The 21,971-nt window shown below is 40.5% G+C and overlaps 1 protein-coding gene across 1 annotated transcript; it reads left to right on the forward strand.

Moving 5' to 3' along the window:
* The first annotated feature begins 404 nt into the window (after positions 1–404).
* On the forward strand, positions 405–21,709 carry STEAP4 (STEAP family member 4). Its single transcript, XM_010574708.1, is given in 6 exon segments — positions 405–471; positions 474–559; positions 16,438–16,893; positions 18,182–18,709; positions 19,308–19,472; positions 20,486–21,709. Coding segments are annotated over 6 exon segments (1,572 nt in total). The 3' UTR covers positions 20,756–21,709.
* Positions 21,710–21,971: the final 262 nt, after the last annotated feature.

The following is a 21,971-nucleotide window of genomic DNA, read 5'->3' on the forward strand; positions in this document are numbered from 1 at the left end:
CCATCCCCATGTCAAATTCCTTTCATCCCGATGTGACATTCTTCCTGTTCCTACCCACAGCTGGAATGGCACAGGAGAGCCATGACCCAAAAAAAGCAGCTCTCCTTCCAGGCAAATAGTTGCTGTTGCACTTCTACAACATTCTTGCCTTCTGCAACTCTCAGGTTAGGCTTCCAAGAGTTGGGGAATGCAGCCAAACCTTAGCTCTGGACGATAGCCAAGGGGCAAGTCAGTACCAGCATGACAAAAGCAACCATGGCTTCACCTCAGCTGTAAATACAAGGGCTGGGACTTTCCCCGGGACTTTGACGGGAAGTTCTTTCACCCGGCACAGACAGACAAGGCTTGCAACATCCCCTCATGGTACCGTCCCCTGTGCGCTCGCCCTGGCTTCCACTAGATAAATGTCAGGGAGGCTGTCAGGGTTTCTGCACTCTGCTCCGGGCAACAGGACCTCTCTGCAGCTCCCGAGGTCTCTCTTGCTCCAGCGCGAACAGCATCTCACCGGCTGGGAAAGCACTGGCTTGCCGAGGGGGATTGCAGAAGGTTGAGTGCACAGGTGAGTTTTACACACATTTCTCCCACTTCTGCAGGTGGGAACAGGGAACAGAATAGCTAAACTATCAACCTGAGAAGTTTAGGTGGGCTTGAACTTAAATTTTTAAGTCTCCTGACAAAATTTTACCTCAGCCTTTCTCCCTGCTAGACAAAAAAATACAAAGCCAGGCCATGTGTCCTGGTTTTTTATTGACATTATACAACCTATTAGTCACTAAGAGCTGATGTAAGGAAGCACTGAGACATAGGGAAGGATTTGTGTCTGTAAAATGAGGACAAACCAGAACTTCAGATTAGTCAATTGGTATTCAGAGAGCTTACATAGCAGATAACAAGTTTATTTAAGCTTCCAGAGGTGTTTGCTATAGTTAAAGACGTGGAGAAAGCTTCTGCAAATAAGGATTGGTCAGTGGGTTTTAAATGATGAAGCGAGAAAGTGAATTTTCCTCCCTAAGCCAGAGCCAAAATTCTGGTTTGAATTTTAGTAGCAAGTGCAGGTACTCCAAGGGAGTCTGATTTACCCCAAATCATAAGTTATCACTAATAATAGTTGGAACTAATGATTCTTTTCACTTCTGGATTCATACAGGGATTTCATGTTTTCTCTTAGCATTCAGGCGGCATACCAATTTTAATCCTGTTTAATATTTTATAAGCAAGGGGCTTCAATGCTGCAGAAAGAAATGGATTTTTCTTAAATATTGTCTTATACCGGCTTCACATTATTAATTCAGAGAACATATGCAGCTGTCAGAACTGTTCTTCAGCTTTGATATAGGAAAATTTCATATCCCCTCTAAATCTGCAACACAAACTGTCACTCAGACTATAGGCCAATTTTTTAAAGACTCTTGAGACTTTATAAAATGATGCAATTAGTGGAAGATGTAAATTCTTTTTCAGATGTGGCCTTCCTGAAGCTCCTAGATTTGTTAATAGCAATGATTTAGACTAGCATGAAGTAGTACTGTAACTACATACCGAAATATTTCAATAGTCATTGAGAAATCAAGCATCCCTGTACTTTCTTCCTCCATATTGGAATTTTCTTTTACAAACATATTAAGCACTTTTCATATTTGTACAATTTTAGGCAGATGGCACGTTTTTAAATTACTTCTGTTAGTTACAGGCAGAAATGATAACCAGATAAGGGGTCTACTTCATGTTGAGAAATTATTAACAAAGTGTGTTGCCTACATTATTGTTATATTTGAGAGCAGGAGCTCACTTGGGAACTGACTCTGCTGCCCTCCAGCACGTACCATGCCATGTTTCACACTGCAGAGCAGGTTGGGGACATGCAGTTTCAGCTGCTCTTGGGTGAAACAAAACAATCCCACTACTAATGGCAATTAAGCTCACAGGACCAGAGCAGAGCTAGTCCAAAGTAAATGTCCCAGCAATGTAACTAGCATGGGCGTTGGGGGCTCAGAACCACCTTTTCCTCCCTACAAACCCAGTCCCTCAAAAACACAGACAGCAACTGAGGCTTTCAGGGAGAGTAGTTAAAATATGCATATTTTAAGGCCTTTCTCACCCCTTCCCAGTCTATTTTTATTAAAAGTTGTTTATTTGGTAACTTCAAGATTTGAGCCAACTGTTTCTCCCATTCTCTTCTTAGTTACAGTGCTAGCAGAGTGGAACTGCAACATTTTAAACATTTTCTTTTCTGTGGGACATTTTATAGATGTTGGCATTTTGACTTCATTTTTATTCTATTTCGATTTAGAATTAGATTTTAGATTAGCTCGCTCCTATCTACTGCTGCAGTTTGGGCAGGGTGCTCTGGCAGGGCTGCGGCAGGCAGTGGGTGGCAACTCGGTAAGCACTGGTTATATTGGTGCTTCTTGGAAACAGAGGAGGAGCGGGAATAGGTACCCGCAAAAGCATTAATTAGAGGACTGACAAAGCTGCCTCCCGACCTCATAGTGACTAGTGAGTACAGCCCTGAAGACACAATTGCAAAGGTGGCTTCCAGCTATTTTTTTTTTTTTACTTTACTAAACTGTTGAGGTGACCCTCTACTGGTGGCATTACCGGAGGAATGATATAACTTTGGTGGTGGTGGTGTGCTGGAGGCACACGTTCAGGCTGCCCAGCTCAGGATCACTCTTCTCAGCCTTGGCTGAGCTGCTTTGTGTGTCATGCTGGCAAAGTGCTGCAGATCTGCCTGGTTCAGCGACAAGGCTAGGTCTAAACCTCCACTGGGAGATGCAGATCGCATGAGTTGCTTGAGAAAACATGAGGTTATGGTTAAATCAGGAGTGAAGACAGGTTCTCAGCTCTGGATGATTTCCCTCCATGTGCTTTTTCCAAGTGGAGCAGCCTCACCAGGACAAATCTGAATGTGCAGAAAAGCCATTTCCATAAACAGCATGACATACCATAAAAATGAGAGTATTAATAAATTTTGTTTGAATTCTACAACCTGAACTGCACCAGAGCTTCCTATAACTTGGCACTTCAAAGGTGCTTAATTATAATAATCTGCTACAAACTGCTTGATCAATGGTGGAAGCAGCTCAGTCATCCACCTCAGACAAGTTACAGCACCTGAGGACTGGGATCAAAGTGTTTTACTGCTGCCTGTCACCAATCCATTAGTGATACCAACTATGTGAGCAAGTTTCTGTACACCCCTAGATAAACAAGCCTTAAGTGCTAAGAAATTTAGTGGAGATGTTGATTGCCAAAGAGCAAAACACTTTCTGGCATTAGAGCACAGGAGTGTATGACGAAGGATTTCTCTGGGGTGGTCCCATGCTACAAGGACCGTGAGAGCAGGAAATATGTAAAAAGACATGAGTACTCACAACAAGTGGGTAATTATGCAATAATTGTAATAGCATAAAATGGTAATGCAATAAAGACAATTATTTTTTTCAGAAAACCCAGTTCCTCATTTTGTATTGCATTTCCTCGCTGGAGCTGCAAGAGAGGGTCACCCTGCAGGACAGAATTATTTTGTCCAATTTGGCAATTACAAAAGCAGCATGACATTTTGTTTTGTAACTCCTGGCACCCTCTTCTTTCCTCTTCAGCTTAGTAAGAACACATAAGCTTTTCGTTTGCCTCTGCTCCGTATCATGTCCCAGATATCCACCTTTTCCTTCACTCCATTTGCATTAGATAGGGCCTGGCACACTCCTTTCTTGCTTATTGCATGGTCTTGATGCGCAGAACCGAGTATGTAACTTCTGCCTTGACCCCATGTACTTCACAGGGGTAGGAAAAAGAGATACCCAGTGGCCTTGACTGAGACTCAGGAGCAAGTAGAAGACAGAAACCAGGGTGACTTCCCTCTGAAGGTGGCAGCCTCTGTAAAAGAGGGCTCAGGCAGCAGAGATTTGTAAGAGATTTTGTGTAAGGTTTCCTATGCCCCTGTGCAGTGGACCGTGGCACAGGGTAACACTGGCTGCCCTGTGCTGCACTGAAGCAATTGGGTGGCAATGCTCGCTCCAAGAGCAGTAGCTCACAGGCAGTACCCTGGCAGAGAGGTTTCATTTGTACCAACGCCTGGGTTAGGGGCCGAGGTAATGACCCACTGCTGCGCACAACCATCCCCGCTTGCCAGGCTAGGGAATTACCAGCAGCAGCTCAGACATCTACAAAAATAGAGCTGAATTCAAAGGGACCTTTGGTAAATAAAAAAACAAACAAACAAACAAAACAAACAAACAAACAAAAAAAACCCCTAGATCTTTCCATTTCTCAGTATAGGATGCTGCCCTGAACAGTTCTGAAAATTTTTTACTAATGTCATCTCTGTTTTACTTTTCATTTTAAAAGCACATTTTTAAATTCAGGCTTCTCAGCAGTTAATTTTTGAAGCCTGTAGCTTAAGGTTGTTGCTTAAAGAGTCCTGAAATCATTGGCTCAATAAGAAGGGGAATTTCTTCCATCTTGAGAAAGAACTAGTTTTTAAAAGATTGCCTGATAAACATTTTTCCTTGCTGAAAAATGCAACAGCATTTAAAACTGTCTCTTCTTTTTTTTTTTTTTTTTTTTTTTTTTTGTGAGGAACATAATGTCTTTATTTCTGAAAATATCAGTGTTCATTTTGTCCTGAAGGCAAGCATGTCTCTGCAGATGCCACTCAACTGCAGTCAAGTAGGAGAAGAAAATGTGCAAGTCCATGTAAAAGAAAGAAAGGAAACCAAAGGGAGCAAGTAAATACATTTAATGCACTTCATATTAAGTGAATAAGGGAGCTGATAAACTTATCCACTGTTAAATCGCATGTCTTTAAACACATTTTAGTGTATAGGCTTGTGTAAGCAAGAACACAGATTAACGAACTTTCTGTAAAATCTCCTTGGCCCCATTCCAGACATGTTGCAAATCCACATATATTTGTTTTGGCAGGAAAACTTCATATGCTCCTTTTTCTTAAACTTTTCATCATACTCTCCCCTCACTCCTCAGATTTCTAAGAGCATAAGAGAGCCAAGAACATCATCACTGCACTGCAGCAGCCACCTCACATTTGATTTTATCACAGGTGTTATGAAGCAACTGAGCTTCATTTTCTTCCCGCTCATGCCACCCTGGTCCAAAAGCAAGCTAACTGAAAATCAACAATTCCATTAGTGTAAATGGGAAGAGAGTCAGGCTTCTCACGCACTCCTAGAGCTCGTAATAAATACGTGGCTTGAACTCTTACATTTTTAGTGCTCTGAAGGTCTGGTTTTGGTTGGTTAGCCAACTAATTCCAGTCTCTGTGTATCCTACTGATGAGCTGTCAGTAAAAGTGTCCCAGATAACATCCCCTGCCTCATCCTCCATGCCTTTCAACAGACCACAACAACATAGGGTCACAACTGAAGAGCCATTTCTCACTTGTTTCCTTCTCTTTTGGTGGTAGACATGCATGTGAGTGTGTGTACATCATGAATTTTTTAGGGTGTCCATTATTTTAGCCTGATTTCTGTAGGAAGTGAGATTTCCCTGACTGTGCAGAGGTATGTGAGTATATGTATGTTTATGTGTGTTCCTCAATCATTTTTTTAGTGATGACTTCAAACAAATAGACCAGGAGAAGAGAGGGCTCTGTTTTCCTTATGTTGTGTGAAAAAAAGGCAGCTGAACACCCCCACAGAGGAGTCCTGAAAAATAAAAGACTATACTGTGACTATATACATTTAAAAGACCTAAAAATCCAGAAGAAATGTTATAGGATTCATCTCCTGTGATTGGAAACAGCTCCAATCAGCACTTGTAATCAGCCAAGAAACACACACCCCTAGGAAGCCAGGCTTCATTATTTCTACTGTTATTTCTCTGTGAGACAGAGCTATTTGTTAATGTCTCTAAATGGCAGATAAAAGATGCTCAGGAGAATAGCTTCACAGTGAGGGGAAGACTCAGCAGGAATCCAGGAGGTGCTTCTCCACATGCAGTGGATCTGAAAACATGTCTTTCAAGGTCTCGGGACATCTCCTGGGCCAACTGGGATAAATCCAGTGTCCCCTGCGCTGTAGGCAGGTCTGTATCTCCTTCTCACCATTGCTCACCTTCAGGTGTTTTATGAAATATTTTCATTCTCCTCGCAGTTGACTAGCCTGGATTAAAGCTTAATACCTACACACCTCAGAATGATACAACAGCCCTGAAAAGACTGAGGAAATTACTCAAGTTATAGCTGGGTCTTACATGTTTATGGGAGCAGCTGGAGGTGGTGAGATTTCCAGCCCTCTCAGTTCTTTGCTGTGATTTAGACAACATTAAGCACATCTATTTAGGCCTATACTTCATCTGTTTGAAGAGCCTCCAGGCAGCTTTAGTGTTCTCCTGATAAAAAGTGAAGATGTGGGAAACGCAATGTCCTCTGCAGGAGGATTTATTGTCTCAAACAATTATTTTTTATCAGCTTTGTCAAAACTTGGAGCCCAGGATTTTCTGCTGAGAAGAAGGGCAGATATTCATTTGCTTGAAAGAAAATTAATGAATAATTTGTTGTAATACGTGTGTTAGGAGCTATTCTGCTATTTTCTTTATGTGTTTAAGAACTTGATTAATCATGGGAGAGTAGTTTAGGCACATGCCTTTCAGTTTTAGGTGTGTCAAGCAACAGAAAATGCAGTTTATAATTTAGGGCAGATTTGGTTCTACAACTGTCAGCTTATAAGAAATAGTATTTGTTATATAGTGCATTCATTCTCTCTCTGTGGGAATGGTAAAATGAAATTTTAAGAAATGAGATTGCCTCAGAGTAGTGTACATGTCTTTCTGAGGAGACTTTTTAAATCACATTTCACCTGTTTTCCACGCTACATCAGGATTACTGAATATTATGCATGTGTGAAATACTTCATAAAGATACTTCCAAAGCTGCATATATCATTACATATGCAAGAAATTATTTCTTAATCTCACGCTTTTTCTACTATATATAATGGGCTACTAGATGTAATTTTAGTGTATTAGGGCACTTTTGTCTAATATACAACTTTGGATCATAGGTGACAAGACAAAGCAGGATTCTCATTTACAAAAAAAAATCAAAACAGTTGGGCATGACTACTACTTGCCAGTACATGCAATGAACAGCTAAGACAATAATGAGAATTAACTCTATTCCTGAAAGAAACTGTTTAACTTTGGAGAACTTGACAGCATGGGAAACTAAAAATTACCAACAAAAAAAGTATAATTCCAAACAAAAATATGTACTCATTTACTTTTTGGTTGAAGTTTACCATGCCCATCCACAGGTATCCAGGGATTTGAACGAAACAATGAAAAAAGAGACTTGATACTAAAACAAAACAAAACAAAAAACTGGCCACTTCACTGCCTTTGACACTCTTGGTTGTAGGCAGTGCTCTTCATTGCCACCAGCATGAGTACATGCCATTAGCATGGTGTCAAAGCACTGTGGTTACTGCGAGTGCAGCCCACCTGTGATTGAGAAGGATGTATGTTCACCAGGTAGAAAAGGATCAGGTGTACACAGAGGCCTTGGGAAAGCAAACCTGATTGAACCTGTTTAGTCTGTTCAAAGGGGTATGAGGAAGGTCTGCAGGACATGGGACACCTCCAAAGGCTTTATTTTCACCAGTTCAGCCATAAGTGCCAATTCAAGATCAGCTCATAGTTGCCCAACAGGATTAAGATATGTAATCACGTCAAGTCTGGTGGCGTGTTATGCTTTCTCTCCATAGTGGTGGTGACAATCTGGTTTCAAAGTGTTTTGGAAGAGACATGCTCTGAATCTCTTTTGGTGAAATGAGTTGCAATGTGCTCAGCCCTGCCTGTGCGGTTCAAACTATGTAAAGAAGTTATTGAATCCATGTAAGGAACTGCATGTTTTCAGGTGTTTCCTGACCAGAGAGATACAGAGCTCTGGCTGAAAAAGATCTTTAGCAGAGGCTTGAGGACTTATATATGTGGATGCTGTGAGAAAGTTCAGCTGATCCTTGCTGTAAAGACAACAAGAGATTTGGGAAAAAAGAAAACAGAAACAGACAAATCCTCTGTGTTAAGAGAGCAGTGGAGTTAAGGTGAGATGTAAGAAGTCATGTCAGCAGCTTAAGATGAGATCTACAGGAGGGCATAGTCTGAACCCAAACCACTTACCCCAGACATCCCCATTTCACTACTGTACAAGCAGAGTTAATTACCAAAGGTTAGTGAACCTGAGGGAAGAATTAACAACTTCATGCAGCAGGATACTATTAGAGTTCAGCTGTGCAATGGACTAAATTAAATAAACGCCAAAGTGTCAACCCAAGTGTCTCCCCATCATTACAGAAAAATAACCCTCTTGAAATCTGAAGAAACAAGCTCTTTCTAGAAAGGTGAACCTAGAAAACAGACTGTTCATACTGATATTCTAGTACATGAATCACTGGAATATGCAGTCAATACTGTTGTCATGACTCATGTATAACTGTGTATGAATTCACAGATGAATCTACCCCCAGCATGCTATATAATCAGCCAGATGGATTATGTCAGGACCTGTATTTGCCTCCAGAATGTTGTACTAGAACAATGGCAAACTGCTCCAGAGAGGCCTTTCTCATGCCTAGCACTGTCTATTATTTGCATAGTGTAAGAGTCCCTGCTGTTATTTACAAGGAAATAGCAGTCAAAATATTTAGTTTACATAGAAAGAGGGCCTTCGATACTTCACTTTTTAAAGTTATGCTCCCATAATATTTGTTCTGCATATAATCTTTATGACCACCTTCGGGATTATGATTTTTACAATGAGCTTAAAAACAAAAAAAAAATATTATAAAAGGATCAGTGTTGTAAATCTTGAGAGTAGCTCCTGCAGCAGACAACACCATAACCTACCTGGATCACAGCTGTGCTGGCCATTAACTCTCTTCTTATTCTACTTATAAACCTTTCTTTTACATGGCTATGGATCAAACGCCTGGCAATGTTTTGGCCATTTATCTTCTCATAGTCTTTATATCCTGCTTCATGTTCTAAAATTCTGCCCTGAATCCAAAGATAAAAGAACATAGACCCAGTAGAAGGTTTTGGAAGATGATAGAGGGGAAAATACAGAGGTTCTGTCATGGCTGGGAACCACCACAGGCCACCAGATGAGATCAAGGGCTCAAAAATTGACTTGTCTACCTAACAGAATAATAAGCTGAGCATACTAGATTTTGAAGGTGGGAAGGTGATGTTCCATGAGAAGTACAATCTGAGAGGAAAATGAGGTCAGAAGATTTGGCAGCTGCTTAAAGAAACTATGTTAAAAGCAGAGACATAAAGACTGCAACACAGAGCAAGGACTGCAGTGACAGCCACGTGGCTGGACCTGTGAGTTCTTCAGAAACTTCAAACTCAAATAGCATACATAAATTAAAATCTGTGGACAAGCACAGAAGGATAGTACTAATATGTTGATAAGATTTGAAAAGCCAGCACAAAAAGAAATGTAATTAGTAAGATACATCAAGAATAACAAGAAGTTTCATGTAAAAACATAAACCGTTAAAGGAAAATCAAGGACAGAATTGATCCACCACTCAACTGAGAGAAAGCTATTGACTAATGACTCCAAGAAAGCCAACTCTGTAATGCTTGTTTTGCTCTGTCTTCACTAGAAGGGTCAACCATGATAAAAGAGTTTACATCAGCAGCAAAGAGCTGAAAATTCTGGCTAGATGACAAAAGAAAGAGATAAGGCTGTGCTCAGGTGAGTTTAATGACCTGAGATCAGTGAGGCTGATGGAATTCACCTCACATTGTTCAGAGGATAACTGAAGCATTTCCACAGCCATTAATAACTATCTTTAAGAACTGTGTGGAAGAGCTTAAGTTCTGAAAGACTGGAAAGACAAGAATAACAGCTATCTTTAAAAGTAAGAAGGAGGTGCAGAATTATGGCCCAATCCATTTAAGTACAATTCTCAAACAAATAGAAGCAGCAAATAGAAGATAAGAAAAAAACAGGTTATAGGCTCATGGATTAATCAACAACAAATCATTCCAAACCAACCTCATTTCCTTTTATAACAGGATAACAGGCTTTGTGAATCACAGAGGCTATACAACTTGAGATGAGTGAAGTTTTTAGTATGGTAAATGTTAGAGAAGATTTTCAAAAGCATACTAGGAAAATGCAGCCTGGATTAAACTACGGTAAGGTAAGGTTCTGCAGAACTAGAAACATTTTCAGTCTCTCACTTAGTCATTGTCAAAATGGAAGACTACATTTACTGCAATATACAGGGGGTCTCTCCTGGCAAAAGTCCCTTCCAGAATTTCATTAAATGGCACAGACTCTGGAATAGACACTATGCTTATTAAAGCTGACAATCTGACAAAGTTGAAAAGGGCTGCAAGCACATTAGAGGACAGGCTTAGAAATCAAAATTGTCTTGACAAATTGAAGCTACAGCTTGAAAAAATATGGTGCTGTTCAACAGGGACAAGTGCAGGATACAGGTCTGAGTCAGAAAAAAACTACAGAAATCAAGGGTGGAACAAGTGGCGTGGGAGCAGTCCAATTAAAGGATTGGGTGTAACAGCATGCATTTACATTAGTATTTCAGTTCTGATCAGATGTAGGAGCAGATCACCATTTTTCAAGCTTTGCTTTACACCACAGAGAGCTCTTGGAGCATATGAAACTAGATTCCTTTCCATGAAAGCTGAGCCAGAAGACATACCTTAGGTGCACCCCAACGCACTGCAGCTGCTAATGGGCACTCAGGCTGTGGTACTAGACCAAAGTTAGTGAGAGGTGGAAACCTTTGACACATGGATAGTGTGAATATCATGTGCTCAGCACCAGCTGTTTCACTCCACATCTTCGTTCCTGTTGCCACACACTAATTGTTAAAGTACTCATAGCCCCTTAATGCACCACTTAATGACTTAATGGCTATGAATCAGCTGTGCTGTGAATAAGACAAATGTGACAGTGGGATGATGTGTTGTCTATGAGGCAAGTGAAGCAATCCTTTTTTACCTGGTAAGATCTCAGCAAGAGTACTGTATTCCGGTTTAGCACCATACTTTTAATTAACATTTGGAGCAATTTAGCCTAGAAAGATCAGAAGAAAGCCATGAGAAAGATCACCACTCTCAGAAGCATAAGTTGCAGGGAAAGATCTGGGGTTGTTTTATCTAGGGAAGAAAAGGGTGAAATGGTAACAGCTTTCATGTCCAACAAAAGCTGCTGCAAAGAGAAGGGGTATAAACTGACACCTGTGTCTACTGTGAAGAAGGCAATATGGACTACACATAGGAAAATCTGCCTAATATGGCTGAGAAAGCAGTAAGCAAGGAAGACTTCAGGATCTACGATACAGGAAGGTTTTACAAACAGGTTAGACAAGCATCTGTCAGACTTGGTTTAAACATAGTTCATCCTCCCTTAGGGAGGGAGATGGACTAGATAATCTCTTGAAATCACTACCAGACTTACTTGCCTTGTTTCTTTTTTAAATGTAAATAGTAAAATTACTCTTTCCTGCTCCTTTCATCTTGTCTTTCTACATTTTGAATCATTCCATTGACCTCCCATCTGCTATTTCATGTTACATCCTTCTGATCCTTCCATTATCCATCCCAGTCTATGTCTCAGTCCCATCTCTGCCTTTCCAGTTTTGGCACTGTACTTCATCTGTGGCATTGCTTTTGCTAGGAAATCCCTCCTTTTTCCCATGTGCAAAGCAATATGCCTGTCTTCATTCAAATTCGTACATAACCAAATTATTTACATATAACTGCTGAACTAAACATTGTACCTTCATTCAGTTCCCCTAGTGTTTTTGCAGTGGGTAGAAACAAGTTTTGCATTTAGCTTCTTTTTTTCTTTCAGCGGCTCCTTTTATCATTACTGAACAAGTAAACTCAGAGATTACCACCATTTTCCTTGAAATAGGATAATTCAGTGTATAAGAATACAGCGACAATGCAGAAGAGAAAGGACACAGTTAATCACTACAGAAGCTTACATGGATTATCTTTCAAATAACAAAAGGCATCACTAGTGCTCTAATGTTAGAGGGATGGATATAGGTAAAAATAATATGTATGGATACAAATCTCTATGGCTTTTTTTTCAGATAATATATGACTACATATATAAAAGAACAGATAATGATGACTACATGTTTCTTTGCTAGTATTTCTGCTTTCCTCTGGCGCTTTGAGAGCGCTCAGCATAACCCATGGGCATAGAGCAGACCCCCACTGCCATCAGCTGCTTACTGAAACCCCAGTGTCAGCCTTTGGGCTGAGCTCCCAGGCACCAGACTGGCCCTGTGTCCCTTTGTGATGTACTTCTGCTTCTCATCTTTCACACTGATGTATGACTATAAAATACCTTGTCCTATAGAACACGAGTATCTTTTTGCATTGCAACTATCGCTGTCATGGACTCTGGGAGGCCATTTTCCTTGTTTTGACTTTACACCCACTGAGTTGCCATCAGAGGCTGCATTTTCTTCAAATACACACAGCAAAGCCTGAATTTATCTATGCACTGGCTATGTACTCATAACTTACCACCTGAATTAACCTCCAGAAGTTCACTGCAAAGCCCACAAACTTCTCTTAGTTCAACAACAGCCAGCTGGCACAAAGTCATGTTGGAAGGAAGGAAAAAAAGGGTTCAATGGAGAAAATTAATTTAATTTCTGTCTGTGTTAGAAGGAGGCATGGTCCGGAAGGCCTGGAATTTAAAAGCAAACTTGCCTTGTCTTACATGTGATTTTCAGAAGTAGCAGGTGTACTGTTAAATTAATATCAGTTTTACAATATATTTTTAACTTGTTATTAAATTCATTGGTGACCAGTTTATTTCTAATATATAATGTGTACCATCATAACAGCTATGGGCATCCCTATTAAGTAATTCTTAAAAAGAAAAGGTAAACTCTGCTTAATTTATTCAAGCAAATTGTCTCTCTTGTTAAAAATAGTATTAAGCTAAATTAGACCACCAGTATTAAAGGCAGCTTTAACTCTCTTCAGCTTTCTATGGAATAATACTCACTGCCTTGTACAAGTCCCTTTACATCTTAGATAGTATTCCAAGAAACTGTATTTTGAAAAACAGAATGTTCCTTACCTTAATTTTTCTTTTCATCTCCCTCTTTTTCTCTTTTCTGGCAAGATGAGTTCAGTGTTCACTAGCAAATGAGATGTTCAGTATTAGTGAACAATGGAAGCACTTTATAGATATATTTCTTGCTGGTGGATCCATTTCTATATTAAATATTTTTATAAGCTCAAACAAAACATAACTTTAACTGATCTACCAAATGTATTATCTGATAACATCCGAGTTTTGTTTTTTTCCAGTCTTACTTTGGAGAATAGGATAACTTGCATAGTTCACTCAGCAATAACTTAATGATTTCCTGAGGACAGATACAGAAGTTTTCAACTGGACGATCAGGTGTTACAACTAAGTTTTACTTTTCATTTTGGATGGGAGCCTACTTCGTTAAAAGGCAAAATTAAGAAAGGAAAGCTGAGTCTTATTAGGTACTGAGTTGGACCATTTATTAATATTACATACGCAACTCTTCTGTTCTTTTTGAAATACAGGCTATCCCCAAAAAGGGATTTTATATCTTTAGTCACATTAGAGCCTCATGGGACATTAATGAAGCTCTCAGAGAATTATTTTTAAATATGTCAAAGGACTTTGCATTTGTATGCATGTGTCAGAGCACACAAATATGCAAGAGACACTCAGATGGGTCCCTTTGAGGATCTATTTTCATGCTTAGCTTGTTACTTGACAAAGTACACAGACTCCAGCTGGGTAGCTGGGACTGCAGCTTCAGGAGAGCTGGGGTTAACACCCTGCTGTGCTGCAAAGCCTCCCGTGGGACCTGCACCAGCCACACAGGCCACGAGCACACAGATCCTTGGGTCCTTCTCTGCCTGAATCGATGCTTTCCCCCAATGACCAGAAGCAAACTCCCTTGGCAGCTTTCTAAATCCCAGGGCTCCCACAGCTCATTGCAAGAACAGTGCTGAGCAGGCACTGATGCCAACTAAGGGCTAGCTAGCTACACATACAGCTAGTTCAAGCCAAAATCTTCACATATGATTCTCAGAATATGCATTTCTCTGCCTATGTTGCTCATGAAGCTTACAGCCTCCAGCACAGGCCAAAAAGATGTCTGCATCCCCAACTCACGGCCCTTAACTCCAGGCCACCGCAGTGTAGGGGGAGGTTCAGGCTTGATTTTTTTACTCACCAAACAAATGCAAGTTTTGGGTCAAACAATTTTAAATCATGCCAGATTTTTAAAATGGAAAACTGTTCTGGCTAGAGAAAAATATGAAAGAAAGTGAAGAACATCATCTCAGTATTTTTAAATGGCAGAGTTTCATTCTGAACAGTGCTTCACAGAAGAATGTAAGCAAAGGATTAATAAACAGCAGTAGCAATGCAATTGTTTTAGGTCTAGCTAACCATTTCAAGCATTTTTTTCCTGAAAATTGCAAAATCAGTTATTCCCACAGCTTTAATTAAGACAGTTATCTGTGATGCAGTGAAAGACTTTAATCAGGGCTCCTGCAAATTAAATGGCTGCTCTAAGTACTAAATTGCTGGTAAATCCAAGAGAATCTCTCAAGATCTCCTGTTGGAGGTCTTCCTTCGGGCCTTAGGTTTTCTGGTCTGAGTTCACCTTTTGTAAAGTGAGGACAACAGCATGTGGACCTACTGCAAGAACTTTGGAGCAGACCTTTTTTATTCTGTATTTGTATCATGGGTCTCACTGTGCTAGTACAGAGCGTACGTACTGCTATGGCATGGATAATACATTAAAGACTTTGAAGCTTCTAGGTACAGAGATAAAGGAGGATAGATAAAAACCTCAAAGAGAATTTTATTATGAGTAATATATAAATATAAAAAATAAATGTTCAACATTAAATATTCCAATTCCACTGTCCAAATGCTTCACAGGATATTCTTCAGGAAATTGAAGAACAATAATAAACTGGCACTGACTAGTCGTATTAAGGAAATGCTGAGGACAACAGATAGGTTCGTAGCTACCTTTCATAATATCTCTTCTTCAAGTTGTGAGAGACTGAAAGAGTTAATGTCTCAAATATCATGATGGGACAAGTTCTGCTTAAGGATGAACCTGCATAGCAAGGAACCACAGGTGAAAAGAAGCCAATCAGCACCCATCAGCAACCAGACAGGGAGAGTGTGCTGGAGGGTGCACAGCTCCGTGTTCTGTTGTGCTGTTCTGATGTGCTGAGCAGAGAAGCTCACCATGCACAGTGAAAGATCGCATCTGCAGGGAAGGGGAAGTTACTCCCCAAACAACCCCCAAGACCACGGACCCATTTCCCAAAGGGTCACACACTGCTCATGACACTTAACTAGCCTAATGAGTTTGAGTGCCCACCCGAAGGAGGGGCAAGGATGATAAAAGGACACAAACTGAAGCCCACGTGCGCAATCCCACTGGAACTGGACCCCTCGGCTGACTGAACCAATGCTGGACTCAGGACCAGTGAAATCTTTCTCTTCTCTCTCTCTCTCTCTTTTTGATAATGCCTACAACTCATCCCTTCAGACATAAACCGTTGACCAAGTCTGGGACTAGGAGTGGGTCCAGCCGCCCCTGGGCTCCTCACTGAGAAGGAGTCTAGAAAGCAAGGGGGTCTGCTCTGAACCTCGTGACTCAATGGGTGTGCTCTCCTTATTGTCTTCCCTGAACTGATCCCCAAATAAGCAAGGCCTGTAGTATGTGTTTGGTGATATATGGTTAGCACATGTTACACAGTTTACTGACATAGTTTCATGCCAGGTTTTGTTGTGAGCATACCAATTTTTGTGGTGAGCATGCCAATTCTTGTTGTGAGTGAATAAATTTGAGTTTTGTGAGATAAAAGATCCCTGGTGTTGTTTCACCTTAGTCCTGACCTGGGAATCAGCAAACCTGAGTCGTCGTCCTGAGAAATTGGGACGTGACGCAAGTATTTTACAAAAGATCTTCCAGGTTCTAATTTGATTAGAAACACACTCCTCTTCAATGTTTTTTCTGTAGCATAAGTAAGCAGAAATTACTCTGAAACGTGTGCAACCCTTGCTCTCTGTGCTCCTGTATCTTTTGCTCCTGTTTTCCCTTTGAGAGAGGAAAACTGCAACAGTTCAGCTGAATATTAAAATCCATAAAATGGATGGAAAAGAGGGTGCCATAAGAGATGGAGAGGTGAATACCCAGAACTGTTTTTTAAAAACTGTACAGAAGTCTTCTGAGAGTGTCCATTCAGAAGAGTGTGCAGGAAGCATATTAAGAGGCAAGAAAACTCTCAGATATTTATTTTGTATAGCCAGAGTGGATGCTAACCTTTCATTTTCAAGAAATTGATGTTTTGCTTAGTTTGTTCATATTACTTTTTTTTTTTTAACAGATGAATAAAAATTCTTCCAACACAATGGCTTTGGCTCCTAACACTTCTAGCAAAAGAGAGACAGTGTGCATATTTGGAACTGGAGATTTTGGAAGAGCTCTGGGGCATAAAATGATTCAGTCTGGTTACCCTGTCGTGTTTGGAAGCCGGAGCACACAGACATCCAGCCTGATTCCCAAGGGTGCAGAGGTGTTCAGCCATGCAGAGGCAGCACAGAAAGCTGCCATCATCATTATCGCAATCCAGAGGCAACATTACGACTTCCTTATACCACTAGCAGAAATTCTGCGTGGGAAAGTCTTGGTGGATGTAAGCAACAACGTAAAAATAAACCAGTATCCTGAATCCAATGCAGAGTACCTCGCTCAGCTGGTGCCTGGCGCTAAGGTTGTGAAAGCCTTTAACACCGTGTCAGCCTGGGCCTTGCAGTCAGGCACATTGGATGCAAGCCGGCAGGTAAGACTGAGCAACTCTATGTCATAGAATTATATATCGTATGGCTTCTTAACAGCTAGACAAAACACACACAGGACACACAAATCAGACAGGGTTGAGATGGTATTTTCACTATAATTGCCCATTTCAAATTAAATGTGAGCTAAAATTTACTTTTGGCATGACAAGGAATATCAATACCTTGCCTCCAAACTTGGTAAGGTGTTTGGGGACACTAGAGAAGCAAGGAAAGAAAGATAGCAGAGCTACAAAGAGAGAGATGGCAAATCAGGAGGAAATGAGGGTTGCATCAGTTGTTCCTTGGGATTGTAAAGTTAAACAGAAAGGAAATAGGAGGAATATATCAAAGCAAGAATAAAATGAAGAGAGCAAAAAAAGGGAGTCAAGGGATATGATGGGGCAATAGAATGAGTATGGGCAGCAGAAGTGAGCTGGAAGGTGAATAAATTAATAAAGTTTTCTAAATCAGAATCCATCACCACAGAAGTTTAACACAACAGTGTGTACAAACCATTTTAACCAGCTCCTTAAACACAGGTCAGCGAGCACAGAGCTGGTCCTACGAAGCAACACAGCAGCTTACTTGAAGACAAATCATTTATTGCTACCCTGTTTTCTGCCTCTCTGAGGAACAGTGCTCTTGTACAATGCACAAAATCAGCCAGCTACTCCAACCATTGCTAGCTTTGCTTTCTGCTGCCAGATAAATGGTTTTGGCTAAACTAAGGACCCAAGGACTTCCAAGCCTAGGTTCTACAAGCCTTCATCATATCGAACAGAGCAGATATTGCCCCCTTTCTCCCAGGTCCAAAAGAAGTATTGTCTTGACCACTCACAGAAAAGGCTGTTTCTTCACTATTTTCCTAGACTTAGAAAGAAAAATTGAAAATTTTGCTCCTCTATACTCCTATTGAAAATTTTGCTCCTATTTACTACTATAAAACCTTGTGCTTACAAACTGCTTGCAGGTCTTCAGAAGAGTATGTCAAGTGTTCTAGGCAAAGACTTGAACTAAGTGTGTTACATATTGTTCTTTTCAGATACAAAATTTTGCCACTTGAAACAATCATCTCCTTCCCCAAAGAAAAGATTCATATTCTTAGTTCTTGTGTTTGTTGGCCAAGAAAGTACCTATAGGCTACTTTTTGCCTATATAAATTAAGGACAACAGAGAAGCCAACAAATAGCCTGGAAAGCTTGTGCTCATCATCCATACCCAGGCAGGATGGCAGTAGAGAATGTCACAAAAGTCTGTCTAAATAAAACTTCTGTTTGGTTTTGGCTGCAGGTGTTTGTCTGTGGAGACGACATGGAAGCTAAACACATGGTGATGGCCATTGTTCGTGCACTGGGTCTCACTCCAGTAGATCGGGGATCCCTCTTGGCTGCTCAGGAAATAGAAAATTACCCTCTGCAGCTCTTTCCAATGTGGAAGTTTCCCATCCTTTTGTCCCTTGGCTTAACTGCATTCTTCTTCTTCTACTGTTTGGCTCGTGATGTAATTTACCCTTATGTTTATGAAAACAAAGACTTTTCATTTTTTATTGCAATTTCCATTCCAAATCGGATCTGCCCTATATTGGCACTCATCCTTCTTGCCTTGGTTTATCTTCCTGGTGTACTTGCTGCAATTATTCAGTTATACAGAGGTACCAAATACCGCCGTTTCCCAGACTGGCTGGACAAATGGATGCTGTGTAGGAAACAACTTGGACTAGTAGCCTTGGCATTTGCTTCTCTGCATGTTTTGTACACTCTTATTATCCCAATTCGCTTCTTCGTAAGATGGAGAATCAGCAGCCGAATCGTCTCCCAGGTAGGTTTTGTTCCCTGCTCTATGTCTTCCTTTCTTCTGTCCCTGTTACAAATACTACCTTCTACCTCGAGCTTCAGAAATGTATGTGGACATTCTAATGTTCTTTACAATAGGGTTGTTTTCCCAGTTTCTGTGTTCCTTTTAACCAGTGGTATATCCAATGTTTGTGGACATTATGTTGAGTTGAGGGGATTTGTGGCCTCAGTCTTCCTCCTAGATAGTTTATATATTAATAAAATAAACAGGGAAAATTTAAACATCAAGAGTAATTTAAAGAAACATATTTCCCTATTTCACCATGTACCTTTAGAATGGGACATAGTTTGACTTTCTGACCTTATTTAACAAAGGATCACATACCTGTCCTCAACAGTAGGTCTACAGCAGCATAAAACACGCACCACGATTATAGGTACATGGAACCTATATGTCATATAATGTCTTTTTTGGTTTTTGAGTAGGCATTCAAAGTAAATCTCTGATGATTTTCAGAGAGTTAATGTATAACATTTATCTCCTAGTTACCTTAAAGGATATTTTCTGCATATTCATCCTAAAACTGCTATCACTGAGATATACCTGGTCTTCTTTTCTTCAGGCACTGAACAATAAAACAGAACCACTCAACACCACAAATGCCTGGCTTAGTGACTCTTATTTGGCTTTGGGGATTTTAGGATTTTTTTTATTTGTTCTTCTGGGAATAACTTCCTTGCCTTCAATCAGCAACAATGTCAACTGGCGAGAATTTCGATTTGTACAGGTAAGAAAAAGACTTATTCTAAAACACCTTCTTGCCTTATAAACTATGACCAGAGACAGGTCTACTAGAGACTTAGGGCTTTCCTCCATTAGTATCTCCGAATGTGATGTGTGCACTATCCACCATCACACAGTGAAAAAAGAATCTACATGGCTATACAGCTCACCTGTAAAAAAACACAACTGCTCTGATGGCTGATTATGGTACAACTGGGATTACTGCATTAACAAGAGAAAATTGGGAAGACATGAGCTCCTAAATAACAAACAGAAAGCTGACATTGTGGAATTATCAAATTCCACAAATACTAAGTCACAAAATATTTTAGCCATTTATTGGGCTAATTTTGTTGGTTCACAAGATAATTCAGTTAAAATCGGTCTGAAAAATGACTTTATAACTCAGATACTCTTGATGCCAAGCATCTAAAGAGAATCTGCAGTTTCTGCAGACTCTAAAAACTGCTGTGCCTATAAGCAGGCTGCCCTTGGTAACACTATAATCTCAGCCCCCTGTTCAGAGGAAGCTTGGTGCAAGCTGCCGTGCCTCTGCAGGAGCTGGGCTGGCAGGGGCAGGGAAGCAAGGGAAGGGGAAATTACTGTCAATGAATGTTTTATCAAGGCCAAAAACTTGCACAGTATGGTCGTTCTGGATGGACTAGCACTAGAGCATATAAAAGCTTGGATCTCTCCACTGAATTTCAGCATTTCCTCTGCATTTTCACAAATACGACAACCAGTAGGCAGTATGTGTGAGCTAGCAAAAATTATCAGGATTGTTGATGGAGGAAGAAAAAAAAAAAAGTGTGTTTCACCTAGATCCATTTGAATGAATCTTTATTAAAAAACAATAAGAGACTTTATATTATATGAAACAGTTTCATTTCAGCAGTCCCCAATTAGCCCCAAAGTTTGCACATTCCACAAAGCTTACCGTGTCCTGTAGATTGCATTTGTTCTGGTTTAATTTACTGTTTTAATGTCCCTTTCTTTCTTTGCTTTGTTCTCCCCTAGTCCAAACTGGGATATCTGACACTGATTTTGTGCACTGCACACACACTGGTTTACGGTGGAAACCGGTTCCTGAGCCCATCATCATACAGATGGTATCTTCCAAACGCCTATATGCTCTCTCTCATTGTTCCATGCATTGTACTGGTTGTCAAATTTGTGCTGATATTTCCTTGTCTAGACAAACCTCTCACGCGAATTCGACAGGGCTGGGAGAGGAATCCCCAATACTCAGAACAGTCAAATTACATTATCAATAAGTCTGCTGTATAATTAGACTAACCTGTATTATCAAAAAGAAGAAAAAAAAACATTATGAAGGCATATCAAACTGAAGTCCTGAGCCTCCTTTATCTGGAGAGTGAGAGAAAAAGTGAAAAACTTGGCCAGGCCCTGAGTAAAATAAAGCCACCCCAATGACAAGCATCAAATACAAGCATTAAAATACAAATCAAATGAGGCCATTTTGTTCCTGCACCCCAGGCATGCTTTCACACAGGTGCAGGCCCTCTTTTGCTCAGTACATTCCCCCTTGCCTATTCACCCTCCATTCCTAAGGGTATGAGAAAAATAAGTGGTGCTCCATGTCCCTCCTCTGTCGTTCCAAATCTTCCCCAGGGCTGGGCAGAACCAGAGTAACCATTGGCGTTAGATGGCATCTGCTCTTCTTCCCTATCCTGCCCATTGGGACTCAGGTCTACATGCACCTACACACACCCACACAGACCCACATGCACACATGCATGAACACACACCCTGCTTCCCCCCTCAGAAGCCACCAGCACCCAGAGAATGAGTGCAGGATGGATGCTGGCTGAGGAACAGCTCTCTTCCTCCCAGTACTAGTTTATCCTCCATTAATATCTAATCCAAAAGAGACCTATGTTCATACCTTAGAGATAGTTGAGTAAGATTTGTTTTGTTTGCGTACAGGAACCCTAATGTTCAAAGTGTACAGGCCAAGGATTACTGAATCCTTACTTTTACTGCTATACCAGAAACTCAGGTGGCAAGGGAATGGAGGAGAGACCAAAATGGCAGAAAGATGTGAGATGTGCTCATGAGCCTAAGCTTCTCAAGTATAGGCAGAAAGTGGTCAGTGATTTTTTTTGTGTAAGCAGTGAGTTGTAAGGAAAGAAACCGAAGGAAAATCCTATTCTATGAAGGGGTTGTATTATATGTCATGGTTATATCTCATGAAGATAATATTGCTGATTTTTCAAAAAATAAACCTTTGGATGCAATATTACAGATATTCTATGAAAATATACATATTTTAACCACAATAAAGAATTTTTTTTTACAGTATTGAGCTGTGTTATAATTTCTGGAATCTCTTTTGATACAATGCAGCTGCTGCTATGCTTAGTTGCACAAAGGTTTTGGAATGCCTTGGGGCAAGGAATAAAATGGGATCCTGTCTTCAGCCAGCTACCTGGGCTCACCTTCTCCCATTGTTGTTTGCTCCTTGGATGCTCACATAAACAGA

Source organism: Haliaeetus leucocephalus, unplaced genomic scaffold, assembly GCF_000737465.1.
Source record: "Haliaeetus leucocephalus isolate CR32 unplaced genomic scaffold, Haliaeetus_leucocephalus-4.0 Scaffold0, whole genome shotgun sequence".
Lineage (NCBI taxonomy): Eukaryota > Metazoa > Chordata > Aves > Accipitriformes > Accipitridae > Haliaeetus > Haliaeetus leucocephalus.